Here is a 15,491-nt window from a genome sequence, read left to right as displayed (position 1 = left end):
AGCCAAAAAACTTTGTCAAACTTCAAACTTCAGAGCTCCCTAGTGGCAAGGAAGGGAGGGGAAGAGAACTTCAACCCCCTCCAGCTTCCCACCCCCTTTCCCCAGAGTCACGTCTGACCCGTCTGGTTTCCAGGAGCAACCAGACATGATGTAACACCCAGATGAACTTGAACTTGGGGGTGTTGAGAAGAAAAACAATGGCTCCGAACAGGGGCTGGAGCCAGCCCCCTCTGTTCTGTGCCAGGGAGGCCGAGAGAGTCCTGCTGGCAGAGGTGGGAGGGGGTGCCAGAGGAAGAGACAGCAGGCGGGCCTCCCCTCCCAGCTCTGGGCTGGCACCAGGCGGCAGGGCTCCATCGCTCCCTCCCTCCTGCTGCCTGCCTGGGCTGCTCGAAGCTCTGCAGTCCTGCGCTCCGGGGACTACTGCCACAGCCCTCTCTACTCAACCCGTTTCCGCTGCCTCCTTTACTTTCTTTGCTCACTTTGCTGGGACGTTTGAGGGCCAAGTCAGAGTTTGAGGCAAGTTTGGGAAAGTTTTTCTCCCCTCATGTTCCCTGCCTTGGGCTCCAGGAGGTAGGAGGGAGTCCCAGTGGGGCTTCAGGGCCCCTGAGCAGGCAGGTGTATCTGGGAGTGGTGGGGAGAGCTGGAGCTGGACAAGCGGAGCTGGAGCCCTTGGGCCTGGGGGCAGGCAGGCGGCTGCTATGGGCGCAGGGGGTACAGCCGGGGCTGGTTTCCACAGTAACCAGTGACTTTAGCTGATCTCTGGAGCACCAGATGGAGAGAGAACAATAGAATGAGGGAAGAAAAGAGAATTTTAGCAATTTTGTCATTCCCTGGGCAGCGCTTTTTACTTAGTTTTAATCAATTTTGGACCTGGCTCAGGAAGTAGGGAGGGGGGAGCAGAGAAAGCCGCTCTGTGCTTGGCAGCAGATCCCTCATTCCTGGGACCTGTGGGGAGGCTCCGGGGAGCCCCCTTGGGGCAGCCTTTGTCTCTAACTCCAGGCCTGGAAGCAGAGTCTTCCTCCCCTGAGGAGGACTCCCCCCAGTCTAAGCATTGGCAGTTGTGGGGCCCTGGCATGGTCTGCCAGGGGCAGATAGGGCATGTGGGGCCCTCCCTGCCCCAGCTGTCCACAGGCCCCATTTGCCTGGTGGGGAGAGGGGTGGGGTCACCACCAGAGCCAGCTTCCCCTCAACCTTGGGGCAATGGCACAGGGTTCCTGTATAGTCTCCCCTCGGGAAGGGGGTTCCAGGGAGCAGGCCTGAGCCTGCAGCGGGTAGGGTGTCATCCAACCCAGGCAGTTCCCGCCCCCAGGTCTGGGCCAGAAGCCCAGGGGCTAGCTGCTGACCACTTCTCCCCCACTTACTCTAGGGATGCCGCAGGGCTGGGTTTCCACCTCAGCCTCGCCAGGCCCCAGTGAGCCTCTGTTTGGCCTGTAGTCAACTGATGACGGGTTGGATTTGGGGCAGGTGCTTGAGGAGCCCCACTGAGGGAGGGCAGGTCTCTGTGTGTGTACTGACCAGCACATGCAGGAAGTTCAGCAACTCTGCCCGCCCAGCAGTGCCTGATTATTGTGGCAATCCCAAACCCCCACATTTCCAGATGCTCTTGATCTACACCATCCATTGTGGTAGCCACAGGCCACGTTTGGCTGTTTACATTTAAATTAACTTATTAACTAAAGAAAAATTTAGTTCCTCAGTTACAGTAGCCACATTTCAAGTGCTTAGAAACCACTTGTGGCTAGTGGCTACTGCACTGGGCAGGGTAGATAGAGAACATTTCCATTGTCACAGAAAGTGCTAGATGATCTCTAAGGCCCTTTCTAAAACTCAGTATCCCCATCCTCAGTCCCAAACCAGAGCCTGAGAGCAGGTCTGGCCTGCAGGCAGAATGTTTGACCAAAGCAATGTTTTAAATATTGGACAGTTTCACATGAAATTCTGTCTGGACTTCTGGCTGCTTTTGCAAAATTGGCAGATTTGCTGCCCTGGGCTCTCACCATGACCCTAGGGACGGCACAGGCATTCTAGCACCACACACCCTGCTTCCACATGCTCATAGCACAGGCAGCAGTTAGGAGCACTGCCTGTACTGCCCTTTTTTTTTTAACATATAATTTTTTTTTTTTTTAAGAGACGGGGTTTCACCACGTTGGCCAGGTTGGTCTCGAACTCCTGACATCAGGTGATCTGCCTGTCTCGGCCTCTCAAAGTGCTGGGATTACAGGTGTGAGCCATCGCACCTGGCCGCACTGCCCCTTACATTTGAACCCTGACTTTGTTGTCCAAGGGCTGTGTGGCCTCAGGCGGGTCACCCACCCTCTCTTTGCCTGGATTCCCTGTGGGGTCAGGTCAGGGTGGAGTAAACCAGGACCTGGTATTCGTTCTGTAGTTGGCTCTGCCTGGTCCCTGCAGACCAGTGTCTGTGACAGCCTGGGAGAGGCCCCAAGATGCATTTTCAGGGGCCCCGAGATGCATTTTCATGGACCCCAAGATGCATTTTCAGGGACCCTCATTTTGCCCCAAGGGTACTACCAGGTGCACCAGGCCCAGTAGATCACAGTAGACCCTGACCCACCTCTTTGCTAGGAGGTGGGGCTGGAGCCTTTGATGGAAGGCATAGCCAAGCAGCCCAGTCCCTTGGGATCCACCCTGGGTGTGCTCTGAGCTGAGCCACCAGACACAGGCAGAGAAGGCCCTGTCTGTGGGAAGGCAGCGCCCCCTGCTGGCATTGTGAAGGAAGTGATGCTCACCCCAGGGAGCCTCAGGTCCTTCCTCAGTGTCTAGTGCCCTGAGGGTAGAGGATCCGGGCTACATGGCCCCTCCCCTAGGCCTGGCACTACTACGGACTGCAGCCATGTGGTTCCCCCACCCCCAGCCTTTCAGCCTGTGGGACCTTGGCTGGGGTGTATAGATGGGAATTTCTGCTTTTAATCCAAAGAGACAGAAAGAAAACTCAGCAAGAAGCTGGGCCACCGCCACCCCATTCCCAAAACCCCTCTGGGTACAAAAGCCCCAGCCTGGCATCTTCCCCACCCTCCAGGACCCACACAAAAACCTAAACAATTGGAAACATGGCCAGATCTCAGGCTTGTGCCAGCGCCAGCCATGGGGGTCCCACCCGCTGGGCACAGTGCCCACGGGAAGGCCAGCTGGACTCTAGCACTAGGGGCAGAGTCTGAGGGGGTGGGGTTCTCATAGGAGGGAGGGAGAGAATGGGGATGCCCTTTCTCCCCCACAGGAATGAGGGGGGTGGTGGCTGTCTGCATCCTGGCCCTTTGGGAGCTGTCCCTTGAGGGGCCAGTTCACCCAGCCAGGTAGGAGTGAGATGGGGCCTGCCCTAGCTGTTCTCAGCATTGCCTCTTTTTCATCCCGTTCCAGTCCTGGTTCCTCTGATAAGATCGACAAAAGAAACAACAAAATGAAAAGAAGAGGTTCCTTGAAAGGGGGGAGAAGAAATTTTGAGACATGGAAAAATCCCCCAGCCCAGCCCAGCCCCACTGAAAAGCAAAAATTAGACCGTCGTCAGCCACTCAGCCCTTCTCTCCTCCAGCCCGGGGACCCCTGCGGGCCCCAGAAGCAGCCCAGTTCTCGGAGAGCCCCTGGAAGGGGTCTCAGTGGAGCTGTGCACCAGCAGCCAAGCAGAAAGAAACATGCGACACGGACTCTGTCAAGTAGAGGACAGAAAGCAAGAAAGGATGCAGAACTGCCTTCCTCCCTCCACCCTGCCCCGGCCTTCTGGGGAAGGAACAAAGTCCCCAAACAAAGCAACCAGCACAGTTCTGAAAGGGCCTGGCCTCCACCCTCACCCCTTCCTAGGGGAACCCCACCCTCCACATGGCAGGAGCTGCCCTAGGGAGCCCGGAGGACCAGCTTGTAAAGATGATGGGATGTAGATCCCATGGGCTCTCTCCTCCAGACTCCTCCCCTCCCTCCCTCCCTCCCTGCCAAGGCTCCAGCTTCTTCCCCCAGCTGCTCCGGACTGGGAGAGGGAGAGCAGCCTCCACTTACCCCAGCCCACCCTCGGGCTAAAAGCCTCCAGGCGGGCAGGGGGGTGGCCCCTGGAGCTAGTTGCGCGTCCCAGAATGGAGGGTGTTCTGCCACCCTACCCTGAGCCGCAAGAGCAGTTCCTGGGGCTCTGGACCCCTCTGTACAGTCTGTAGGAAAAATCGGAATGCTCTCGATGGCTTCGTCCCAGCCCGGGACAAGCCCCCTCTCCCCTTCCTCTGCAGGTCAGGAGGGCCTCCTTCCAGCCACAAGGGAGGGGAGTCAGGCCCCAGGTCACCCCCACCCCCAGCCCTGCATGCAGGTGCCCTCGCTCCGCCCCATAAGTCCCTGCCCCTGCCTCTCACGCAGACTGCCCTGCTGGGGCCGGGCCGGAGGGTGGAGCAGAAAGGGGACCCCGGAGCCGAGCAAGGAGGACCAGGCAGTCGCCGCTGCCGCTGCTAAGTCACCACCTGCGCTTAGGTAGGCGTCCTGCTCGCCGACTTTGAGTTCCTTGGGAGGGTGTTGGGTGTCGTCCTTTTCAAAAGTGTTTTGGAGCTTTCTGTGCCCCCCACTTTCCCCCTGCCCTCCCGTGGCCACTTCTCTCTGGATTTTAACTGTTAATGTCTTTACTCTTTATTTAGGGGTGGGGCATTTGTTGTTTGGGTCTTTTGCTGTTGGAATTGGGAACTCCTCCTCCATTTGAGCAACTTGGGAACAATTTGGTAACACACCACAGGAAGTAGCTCTCCCCCCCAGCCCCCTCCTCCCTCTAGGGAGGGTTGGGGGGCCTGTCCAGAGGGTCTTCAGAAGGCCCCTGGGAGGGAGGGGAGGACGAGCACGCCCAGCTCCCCTCCAGGGTGTGACTTGGCCCCTCTGGCTTGTCTTTCTGTGCCTTACTCCTCCTGCGTCTCCCATCCCTGGCCCCTTCTCGAGTCCTTGTGCCTCTCTCTTTCTCTCTTTTTCTTAATTGTATGAAAACACAAAGCACAGGTCAGGATCCTCTGAAAGAAAATCAATCCAACATTGCACCACATAGGGGTGGGTTATGGGCTGTATTTATTGTGAATCTAGTTTGTGAAGCTGTGGCCCCGAGCAGGCGGAGGGAGGGAAGAGAGGAGGGAGTGTCTGGGGAGGGAAGGAGGCCAGCCACCTGGGGCCGAAGGGGCGAAGGGGCGGGCGGGTGGTGCCCGCTACCGAGCTGGAAGCCACAAGGTGGCTGGCCCCTGGAGTGGCTTTTGTCGGAAGTTAAATGAAGCCCTCCCCCTATCCTCAGCGTGCAGCCCTAGAGAACCCGAGGGCTGAGGGGCAGTGGATCCTGCGGGAGTCTCCCGGGGCATGGGAATAAGGCCCCGGGGGTGGGGGGCCGGGTGGGCCGGGCATGACGCGCGGTCAAAGTGCAATGATTTTTCAGTTCGGTTGACTACAGGGTCAGAGCTGAGAAGCGGAAGGGGCTCCCTGTCCAGCCACACATGCCCTTTCCCTCGAGGACAGTCGGGGCCTTGGGCGCTGTGGGCCTGCGGGAGCCAGGGTCTGCGGGGTGCCTGCCCGGGCAAGGTCGGAAGCTGCAGGCCAGCTGGGCCCGGGCCGGAGCGTGCCTGGCGGGGCTGCCCGGCGGGCAGGGGGTGGGGGCTGCTCCTTTCCCAAGTGTTGTTGTGAGGGGCAATGAGGGCGACAGATGTGGGGACATGTTAGGAGAGGGAAAAAAACACAAAAATATATATGGGGGAAATGAACTTTTTTTTTCATTGAATCAAGTGCAATGCATCAGAGAGTTTTCCTATCTTTGTATGTTAAGAGATTGTTAAGAAAAAATTCTATTTTTGTTGTAATGTCCTCGCGGCTCTGGGGACGCTAAAAGAACCGGGCCTGCCCCGCCCTGTGTGGGGATAACGAAAGCTGAGTGTTTTTCCCTTTTTTTTTTTTTTTTTTTTTTGTTCGTTTTTAGTTTTTTTTTTAAAGTCGTTTTCCTGCGTTGACGAGGATGATCTGGGGTTTTTATTTGTTTCGTCTTTTTTTTTTTTTTTTTGTTCGTTTTTAGTTTTTTTTTTAAAGTCGTTTTCCTGCGTTGACGAGGATGATCTGGGGTTTTTATTTGTTTCGTCGTTCGTTCTCAGTTTCGGTGGGAGGGCTGAAGGCAACGTTCACATTTTAGAGTTAAAAAAAAAAAAACACCTCGACATTTGAAAAATCAACCAACACAAGATCAAAAAGGAAAAGGACGAGAGAAAAATTATTTTTAAGATAATTAAACATAAAAACCCTGGTGCTTCTTACATTATAAAATACGTTTTAAAGAACCCACAAACTATTATACCTAAGTTTATGAATCAATTAAATATCCTGCACTTGTTAGGAATACGCATATCCCTTCTTTGTTGAGTTTAACGGAACGGGACAGCGGCGTGCGCCCAGCGGCTGGACTGCTCTGGCCGCGGGTCTCCCCGGGCGCCCCTCCCTGGGGCCCAGCACCCCCTCCTCGCCCCATCCCCGTCCGGGCACAGGGGCGCGGCAGGGGTCCCCGGCCCCTCCCCTGCAGAGGTCAATGTCAACGAACAAACGTCCCCTCCCTCCCTCCCTCTCCTCCCCGAGCGCCCTTCTTTGAGCCAGACGCCAACTTGACCCTCACCAGCATTATCAGGAGCGCGCTCAGCAAGTTGGTAGTTTCCTCCCCCCTTTCCCGGCGCCCCCCACCCATTCAACATCTCTCCTCCTATCCCCGACCCCGTCCGGGGAACACCGGGAAGGCTCGACGCTCCAGGACAGGACCAGCCACACTGACAGGTCGATTTGCCCAGGCCCGCGCCCGCACGCACGCACGCACACGGCCCCGCACACAGCCCCGCCCCACCCCGCAACCAGCCCTGTCGACTGCCTTACACACCCGCCCCCGCGCTGGCCGGCCGACCTAGTGCCTTGTTCTCACCCCCGTGCTGGCGGAGCGGACGCCGCGCTCTGGGTCCCAGAGGGGCCGGGTGGCTCAGACGACCCACCACTCCCCCACCCCGACCGTGCTGAACAGACCCCCCACACGAGAGAAAATAAAGGAGCAATAAAGTCACGAGAACTTTCGTCCCCCAATCGAGAGCCCGAGGGGCACCCCAGCCCCGCCTCTGCTTCCCCCATCCCACCCACCCTGGGGCGCCCCCCCTCCCCCGCAAGCCAGCCTGGGCCAGCCCCGCTTCGGCCCCTCCCGGGAGATCCGTGCGCCCGACCAGCACCAGCATCGCGGACCGCAAAGGCCGCCCGTCCCGTCAAACAAGTTTCTTCTTAGGCTAAGAAACGCAGTATATACGAGTATCTCTATATATAGTACTAATGGATTTGGTGTGCTTCCCCCTTAGCGTCCCCCTCCCTCTGCTCCTCCCCCTTCAGCCTGGTCTCCCCTTTTCTCTGCCCTCCACCCCCGTCTCTGCACTGAGATACATAAGAAACAAGGGTAGTTTACTGTCTGTTTTGTTTTCTGGGTTTTCAGTGTCCTAGCGGAATGCAAGTAGGCAGCCAGCCCGTCTGTTCCCTCTCCGCCCCGCCCCGCCCTGCCCCGCCCCCGTCACTGCGCTTCTGTTATACCATCTTTGCCTGACTCTCTCCGGCTTCTCCATTGAATGGCTAATGTGTATGTGAAATAAAGAAATAAAGAAAAACAAACGTAAGAGCGCCTGACCCTTCGCTAATGCGACCGTGAGGGGACCGGGTCGGAGTCGGTAGGGTGCCTCCCCGACGTAAATTCTGCGCCTCCCTACTAGCGCCGGGAGCTCAGCAGACACCGTCTCGACGAGCGTCTGTCCCTGGGTCTCCAGGAGGGGCCGACAGTGAGAAAAGCGAAGGCTCCCCAGCCCCTCCTGGCTTCCCCCCGCGACCCCAGCCCGGAAAAAAAATGAGGCACCACTTGGATCCTATGACTGCTCTGGCATGTTAGTTTGCCGACCTCGCCCCTGGGAAGAGGACCCGGGCAAGGCCCTTCCAGAGGGTGGTAGGGAATTATTTACGGGTCTGTGGATCCCCTGCGGGACATGATCACCTTTCCGGACCCCCAGACCTTGCCCCTGACGTCTTCACTGGTCCTTCTCCGGGGGCGTTTGCTCCCGAGCACGCGCAGCACATCCTCTGCCCTTTCCTCGACGGCCCTGGGCCGAGTCCCTGGTGCCCTCCGGCTCAGAGGCGCAGCCGCGTGGGGTCACCGCACCTCTGGGCTCAAAGCGGCTTGCTCCATCTTGATGGGCCGTGCCGTCCCACCGGGGCTGCCGTCGGGGCCGGCTAGGGGCGCGGGCTGCGAGCGTGCTGCCGCCTCAGCCCTGCGTCCAGATCCCCGGCGGGCGCCGTCGTCTGGGACCCGGTGCACCGGCCGTTTGCGGGGCGCCGGCGGGGTGGGGCCTGCGGCCAGAGCTGCTGCTTGGTCGCGCAGCAGCCGCACCAGGAAGCCGATGTACTTCATGGCGAGGCGGAGCACCTCGTTCTTGCTCAGCTTCCGGTCGGGCGGGTGCGTCGGCAGCAGCTTCCTCAGCTCGGCGAAGGCACCGTTTACGTTCTGCTGCCGCCAGCGCTCCCGGCTATTGGTGAACACGCGCCGGGCAACCTTCTGGGGCTGGTGCCCTGTGGACAAGGAGGGCCGGGTTGGCGCCAAGGCCCAAAGGGCGGCCCCTCCTGCCCTCCCGCCAGGCACTTAGCACCCTCGTGGGAACTTAAACCCGGGCCATGGGCTGGGGCTTTCTCCACCCAAGGAGTCCACGGGTAGCTCTCCCCAACCCTCCCAAGAGCGACCCACACAAGGATCACCACAGACCCAGGCTACGGACAGCAGGGGCCTGCTCCATCTGTGACTCTGGGCAACTTTATGTCAATGGCTGAGATTCCCTAAGGAAAGATTTCCTTGTGGCTGTTTGGTCTGGGAAGCTGTCCCTGCGGCCCTCATTCTGAGTGTGGCCACGTGTGGCTGGCTGGGTGTACTCATGGGTCTGAGAGGTTCTCTCATTGTGACTATCTCTGTCCTGTGTCTCATGTGGCTTGTGTGCAACTCTTGTTATGGCTGTGGTTATGTGTGATGTTGCCAGGTGGCTGTTTCATGAGTGGCTGTGGTTGTGTGGCTGACTCTTGTGTGGCCATGATCCTAAGTGGTTGTGGTCCTGAAGCTGGGTCTTGCATGGCTGTGGTCTTGTGGCTGTCCTTTGCGTGGCTGTGCATTCCAGTGGAGCTGTCATTTTGTGGCTCCCATGCCCTGGTGTGGCATGCTGTTTTGCCGTGACTGCAGCTACGGAGGCTTGGCCTGTTGGGTGGCGGTGGTTGTGTGGGGCTGGCTATTGGACTGTGGTTTTGCACATGGGTAGAACCCGTGTGTGCGCTGTTCTGTGTGTGCTGAAAGCATCTCTCCCCGAGGTGGAGTAGAGGACAGACATGAGCCCCACAGAGAGACGGCCAGCCTTCCATGCACACACAAGTGCACACATGCACACAAACCCACACTCACCCTCAGCCAGGTCCAGCTCACAGTGGCTTGGTCTTCGCTTCAGCCGGCTGCTAGGGAAGATGCTGAAAGGTCCTGCTGGCCCAATGTAGACACTGTAAGGGGTCATGGGTCACTAATGCCTCGTGGGCAAGGACCCTCGTCCCCAGTTCTCACCCCACCCCCGCCCCAGCTCCCCACTGACCTGTTGAGGAAGGGGTGAGGGTGGTAGTGCAGGGCCAAAGTGGGTGGGGCAGGTCCCAGGGTGGAGAGTTGCAGCAGTGGGGGCCGCAGGATGCCCAGCTCTGTGGTGGGCATGGCTGCCCCCGGGGGCCTGCTGTGGCCCAGGCTAATCACCGGCACACCAGGTGGCAGCCTAGGTGGGGAGGAGCCTCCTCCGTGGCCCACCTCCTCTGCCTGTGGGGACCCAGGCGAGGCAGGCTTAGGGAGTGGGGTGGGTGCTGGGCTGGGGACACACACCATCTCTGCCTTCTCAGTCATGGTGGGGCCCACCTCTGCCTGTGCCTGAGGCGGGCACATGGACCCCGACGTGGGGGTACTTGCCTGTGGGAAAGAAGGCAGCCAGTGGGGAGGAGGACCAGGTGCCCCGCTCCCACCTGCTTAGCCCAAGAAAGCCCTCAAATGGGAAGGAGGGAGGGGGAGGGGGAAAGGAGGAGCAGAGGGGTTTCAGTTGGCAAAGGCAGATGGTGGTGGAAGTGGGGGGTGGGGGGTAGGCCCAGAAACTTTCAGGACATGGGAAGGAGTCCTGCATTAGCGTAGGAGGCGCCCACCGAGGTAATAGGCAGGGCACTGTCCCTGGGCTCTTTGTGACCTAGGAGGGGTGCTGTTGCCCAGCCTCTGAGCAAATATTCCTTCTTCCACAGTTCCCTCACCTCTGCAGCCTAGAGAGGGAACAAGACAGGGAGCCTCTAACTGATCCTGGGATCCTCAGAAACCCCGAGATTAACCCTGTTACCCTCAGATCTAAAGATCCGATCCAGAGACTCCTCATTGACACATTGATGCCATGTGACCTTGGAGTCCCTCCAGGATGGGCTCTGACCCTTCACGGATACGCCCTTAGCCCCCACCCAGGGTGACTTCTGCACCTCAGAAATGACCATGCAGTTCTTCCCATTGCTGTCCCTAAAAGTACTCAATAATTGCTCTAGTGACCCCCCACTTCCACCACAAATGTCCCCCATAGCAGCCCTGTAAACTACTGACACTACGACCTCAAATGCTGACCCTAGACCCCCAAACACTGACTCCACTGCCCAATCCAGTTCAGTCATGCCCCAGCCCTCCCTCTGGCTTGGAAGCCCCCACCCTCATCAGCATCCACACTCTTTTTGTTGTTTTTTTGGTTTTTTTGAGATGGAGTTTCACTCTTGTTGCCCAGGCTGGAGTGCAATGGCGGGATCTTGGCTCACCGCAACCTCCATCTCCCAGGTTCAAGCGATTCTCCTGCCTCAGCCTCCTGAGTAGCTGGGATTACAGACATGCGCCACCAGACCCGGCTAATTTTGTATTTTTAGTACAGACGGGGTTTCTCCATGTTGGCCAAGCTGGTCGCGAACTCCCAACCTCAGGTGATCTGTCTGCTTCAGCTTCCTAAAGTGCTGGGATTACAGGCATGAGGCACTGCATCCGGCCTTTTGTTTATTTTTTAGAGACAGGTTCTCCCTCTGTTGCCCAGGCTGGAGTTCACTGGTACAATCATAGTTCACTGCAGCCTCAAATTCCTGGGCTCAAGCTATCCTCCTGTCTCAGCCTCCTGAGTAGCTGAGAGTATAGGCATGTGCCACCATGCCCAGCTAATTTAAAAAAAAATTGTTATTTTTTTTTTTTGTAGAGACAGGTTCTCACTCTGTTGTCCAGGGTGGTCTGGAACTCTTGGACTCAAGTGATCCTCCCACCTCAGCCTCCGAAAGCGCTGAGATTACAGGCATGCACCACCATGTCCTACCATTCACGTTTGCACTCTGTTTTGACATCCCTGTTGGCTGTTGGTTCCAGAGTCCAGGATGTCCCAGCAAGGTGTGAGACTCTTGGCCCCTCTGCCCTGTCTTCCTCAGCTAGGCCCTGCGGAAGCAGGTCTGGCCCCTCACTAGTGGGTCCCTGCTGATGAATGAATGAATGAATGAATGAACAAAGGAATGCAGGCTGGGTCTCAGGCCCAGGATCCTCCACCTTCAGGCCCGCTCCCCTCTTACCCCAGCACTGTTTCCGCAGCCTGGTGAGCACCCTGGCTCTGTCCCGTCAGGGCTGGCAGTCTGGGCCAGGATGTGGTTTCCAGCGTCAGGCCAGGCTCTGCTGTCCCGCTCCGGTCCGGCCTCAACGCTCCAGGCCCGGGCGTTGGGCCGCGCCTCCTCGTGGGCCTCGGAGGGCCAGGATGGCTGAGGTCTCCGCGTAGGCCCCCCCAGGGAAACTGAGCAGCTCCTGGCGGGACCGCCCTCTCTCCCCGCCCCCGGCGGCCCGGTTTCCTCCCTCTCACCCCTGGCGGCGCAGCGGCCGGAGGATGCTGGCCCAGTGCAGATAAGGGCCTGGCTGCCTGGCCGCGCCTGATAAGGAGCCGGGCTGACCCCGGAGGAAACCAGCGGGCGGAGACCTCGCAGCTCAGCCCTCCCGGCCCCGCCCCCAGCTGGCGCTGTCAGGACTCGGCCCGCCACCCCTCAAGACCCCTTGCCTTCCGCTCCCCCAGGCACTGGAGGGACCCTGAGCCTCTGGGGATCCCGGCCCGAGGGCAGCCAGGGAGGAAGGTGCCTGGATGCACGCAGGGGGGTAAACTGAGGCAGGTAAGCTGCCTCCTCTTACGTTGTCTGAGTCTGCTCTCTGGTTTGGAACACCCCCTGCCTGGGTGTCTGTGCTGATGGGGGTGAGGGAGAGCCCTTTCCGCCCGTTGGGGCCGCGTGACCCTGGGGCCCCACCTTCTCCTCTCCTCACCCAGCCTGGTTCCTCTTTTTACAGAGGCCCTTCCTGCCTCTCCACAACCCCTACCCAGGAGTGAGGCACCCAAAGGGAGACAGTTCTAACAGTCTGGCCTTGGGTGTCCAGCCCGGGCAGGTGTTCTCAGCCCTCAGCACAGTATCCACACATTTCCAAGCCCAGGAGGGTGAGAGGAAGTGCCACACTGTCAGGGCTGGGATGGGGAAGTTGGATTTCCTGGGGTGCCAGGGCTAGTGTGACCCAGTAGATACCTGACAGGTCCCCACAGTTCTAGGCCTCTTGGCCACAGACTCATATAACTCCAACTTGGTGGTCCCTGGCCCTCACCCCACAGCACCCGGCCACTTCATAGGGGGCAGGCATCCTGGCTTGGTGTAAACCTCAAGATTCTGCTGGAACCTTCGAAAGGGAGCGGCTCTGGGCACAGCCAGGCTGCAGCAGCCACGGGACTGCCGCCACACACTTGTCACTCATGCTTTGGTCTGTGTGCGTATCTGGGTGACTGGAGAAGCCCCCAGACAGGAACCCAGCACCAGGGCTACCACCACCCTCCCAGGAATGGGGAGGAGCCCAGGACTCCACAATCGACACCTCCATTGCCTCCCTCCAAAGAAGCAGGAACTGGCTGGGCAAAGTGGCTCATGCCTGTAATCCCAGCACTTTGGGAGGTCGAGGTGGGCAGATTACCTGAGGTCAGGAGTTCAAGACCAGCCTGGCCAACATGGTGAAACCCTGTCTCTACTAAAAATACAAAAATTGGCTGGGCGTGGTGGCAGGTGCCTGTAATCCCAGCTACTCAGGAGGCTAATGCAGGAGAATCACTTGAACCTGGGAGGTGGAGGTTGCGGCGAGCCAAGATTGCGCCATTGCACTCCAGCATTGCAGACAAGAGCAAGACTGAGTCTTAAAAAAAAAAAAGCAAAAACTAAAGTTTTATGCAATAAAGGCTGGGTGTGATGGCTCATACCTGTCATCCCAGCACTCTGAGAGGCTGAGGTTGGCAGATCAATTCGGGCTTATGAGTTTGAGACCAGCCTGGGCAACATGGTGAAACCCCGTCTCTACAAAAAATACAAAAAGTAGCTGGTTGTGGTGGTGTATGCCTGTAGTCGCGGCTACTCTGGAGGCTGAGGTGGGAGGATGGCCTGAGCCTGGGAGGTGATGATTGCAGTGAGCCAAGATCATGCCACTGCACACCAGCCTGGGCCATACACCTAAATCTTGTCTCCAAAAAAAAAAAAAAAAAAAGTTTAAACACTGAAACTAACTCCAATATCCCTACAAGGAGGGTCCTAAGATTAGCCTCATTACAGATGCGGATGAAGGGAGCAGGAGCCAGAGAGGATCCTGGGCAGGATCCCTGCCCCAGGCCTCTTCGTTAACGTTACTAAACCCCGCTCTGGGGGACAGGGAGGGATGCAGCTCCCCCTCACTGGGTGTCTGGGCAGCAGAAGGCGAGGTCCCTCACTGTGTGCACGCCCCCCTGGGGCCTCAGGGCAGGAAGCACCTGGTCTGGAGCGGATGCACAGGGCGCCTGGTTCCGGTCCAGCTTCCGCCACTGCGGCCCCTGGAGAGCTAGGCCGAAGAAACCAGGCGGTGAGGAGGCAGCAGCGCGAGGGTAAGTGGGGGATCCCGGGCAGGAGCGCTGGCCTGCGTGCGTGCCCGCGGCGGCCGAGAGCGCACTGAAGGTGGGAGGGGGAAGGGGGGCACACCCCGCGGGAGCGAGCACACAGCTGCCCCCTCGTGGCCGCCTTGGGAACCGCAGGCGCCGGCTCTGGGGTGGCTCAGCGACCTTTGATGGAGAGGGGCTGGGCCGACCACTGTGCAGATGGTCAGCTCCTACCTCCCATACAGACTCAGCGCTCCAGTCAGGCAGGGGCGAACGACCCCAGAGGAACGGCCCCCAGTCACGCAGCTGTATGGACCGATACACAAACCACAGGCAATCCGGAGGTGACGTGACATCTCTTTATTGGTTCAGTCTATGCCTGGCTCAGCGGCAGCCCGAGGCCAAGGGGGCTCTGGTTAGAAGTCTCTGGACAGTCAGGGACAGCATCAGCAGAGACCCCCCGGGCCGGGGGGCTATGGGAGTAGCAGCACTGGTCCCCGCGTTGACAGTTACCCTGGTGGGAAGATGGTGGGTGTGAACCCTGCCCCGGAGCTCAGTGACCCCTAATGGGTTCCTTTCCTGGAATGGAAAAGCCACTCCCAAGCACCTGCCTGGTCCCAGTTCCCCCAGTTCTCTCCCAGTTGCCCAAAGAGAAGAGACTCATGTGTCCTGCAGCGGGAAAGGGGAGGAGGGATCTCACCTCCTTAAACCTCTTGCAAGGAACTGTCTTGAGCCAGGCAGCCCGCTGGGCTGCATTTTCGGGTGGCTCCTTCCGCTTGTTCCGAAGCACCATGTGTCTCTCCTCCATAGCTTCGTCGGCTGCCTTGCCCCTGTGCAAGCGGTGAGTAGATGGGACCCCATCTGTCCTTTGCCCTTCCTTTCCCTGGCTAAGATCCACCCCCACCCTACCACCACTCACCCTGGCCGGGCACGACGCCGGGGACCCCAGTTGGCCTCTGGGTTGACCTGGAAGCGCTTGAGCCTTCGCTGGCGGGAACTGGGGTTGGCATCTTCCCGGATGGTGAAGTTGGCCTGCAGCCTGGGGAAGCAGGGGTAGGGGGTCGGGGCTGGAGGCAGCTGCCACACGAGTGTGTACTGAATGCCCACAGGGCCTGTCTGCCTCCACTACACAGCATGGGGTGTCTGCTCACATTAGGACTCTCATTCATCTAATAAACATTTTGGTCTTTTTAAAGAGATAGGGTCTTGACCGGGTTCAGTGGCCAATGCCTATAATCCCAGCACTTTGGGAGGTTGAGACAGGCAGATCACTTGAGGTCAGGAGTTCAAGACCAGCCTGGCCAACATGGTGAAACCCCATCTCCAATAAAAATACAAAAATTCGCTTGGCATGGTGGCGGGAGCCTGTAGTCCCAGCTACTCCGGAGGCTGAGGGATGAGACTTGCTTGAACCCAGGAGAGAGAGGTTGCAGTGAGTGGAAACTACACCCCTACACTCCAGCCTGGGCAAGAGAGTGAGCCTCCATTTTTTATATATATATATATATATAT

General features: G+C 58.5%; 3 protein-coding genes and 1 long non-coding RNA gene across 18 annotated transcripts in view; 2 read left to right on the top strand and 2 right to left on the bottom strand.

The window, feature by feature from the left end:
- Positions 1–5,784, top strand: part of NFIX (nuclear factor I X) — an 85,112-nt gene extending 79,328 nt beyond the window's left edge. For all 11 annotated transcript variants that reach the window (XM_037727569.1, XM_017497691.2, XM_017497688.2 and 8 more), the window contains one exon: positions 3,379–5,784. In XM_037727569.1, the coding sequence (XP_037583497.1) occupies positions 3,379–3,393 (15 nt within the window). In that variant the 3' untranslated portion in view covers positions 3,394–5,784. The remainder of the gene's footprint in view (positions 1–3,378) is intronic.
- A 249-nt stretch (positions 5,785–6,033) lies between these two features.
- On the bottom strand, positions 6,034–12,560 carry LYL1 (LYL1 basic helix-loop-helix family member). 3 transcript variants are annotated; one of them, XM_017497694.2, is made up of 5 exons: positions 11,638–12,560; positions 11,391–11,545; positions 9,627–9,985; positions 9,446–9,537; positions 6,034–8,574 (listed from the first exon to the last, which is right to left on the bottom strand). In XM_017497694.2, exons 2-5 carry the CDS (start codon positions 11,391–11,393, stop codon positions 8,159–8,161), a joined length of 870 nt encoding a protein of 289 aa, XP_017353183.1. In that variant the 5' UTR covers positions 11,394–11,545; positions 11,638–12,560; the 3' UTR covers positions 6,034–8,158. The 3 variants fall into 3 exon arrangements, with proteins under 3 accessions (XP_017353183.1, XP_017353184.1, XP_017353185.1); XM_017497695.2 differs by having other exon boundaries at positions 11,391–11,542; XM_017497696.2 differs by lacking the exon at positions 11,391–11,545 and having other exon boundaries at positions 11,638–12,556.
- LOC119466849 lies at positions 12,083–14,363 on the top strand. Its single transcript, XR_005195340.1, has 3 exons — positions 12,083–12,219; positions 13,866–13,988; positions 14,225–14,363. It is a non-coding gene; the product is annotated as an uncharacterized LOC119466849 (long non-coding RNA).
- TRMT1 (tRNA methyltransferase 1) overlaps positions 14,322–15,491 on the bottom strand; it is a 13,930-nt gene continuing 12,760 nt past the window's right edge. For all 3 annotated transcript variants that reach the window (XM_017497678.2, XM_037727567.1, XM_017497679.2), the window contains 3 exons: positions 14,899–15,018; positions 14,680–14,809; positions 14,322–14,493 (listed from right to left, as the gene is read on the bottom strand). In XM_017497678.2, coding sequence (XP_017353167.1) covers positions 14,353–14,493; positions 14,680–14,809; positions 14,899–15,018 — 391 coding nt within the window. In that variant the 3' untranslated portion in view covers positions 14,322–14,352. The remainder of the gene's footprint in view (positions 14,494–14,679; positions 14,810–14,898; positions 15,019–15,491) is intronic.

The sequence above is a fragment of the Cebus imitator genome, unplaced genomic scaffold, assembly GCF_001604975.1.
Source record: "Cebus imitator isolate Cc_AM_T3 unplaced genomic scaffold, Cebus_imitator-1.0 Scaffold234, whole genome shotgun sequence".
NCBI classification, from domain to species: domain Eukaryota; kingdom Metazoa; phylum Chordata; class Mammalia; order Primates; family Cebidae; genus Cebus; species Cebus imitator.
The sequence above is the reverse complement of the archived record's forward strand: the minus strand, read 5'-3'. Positions and strand labels throughout refer to the sequence as shown.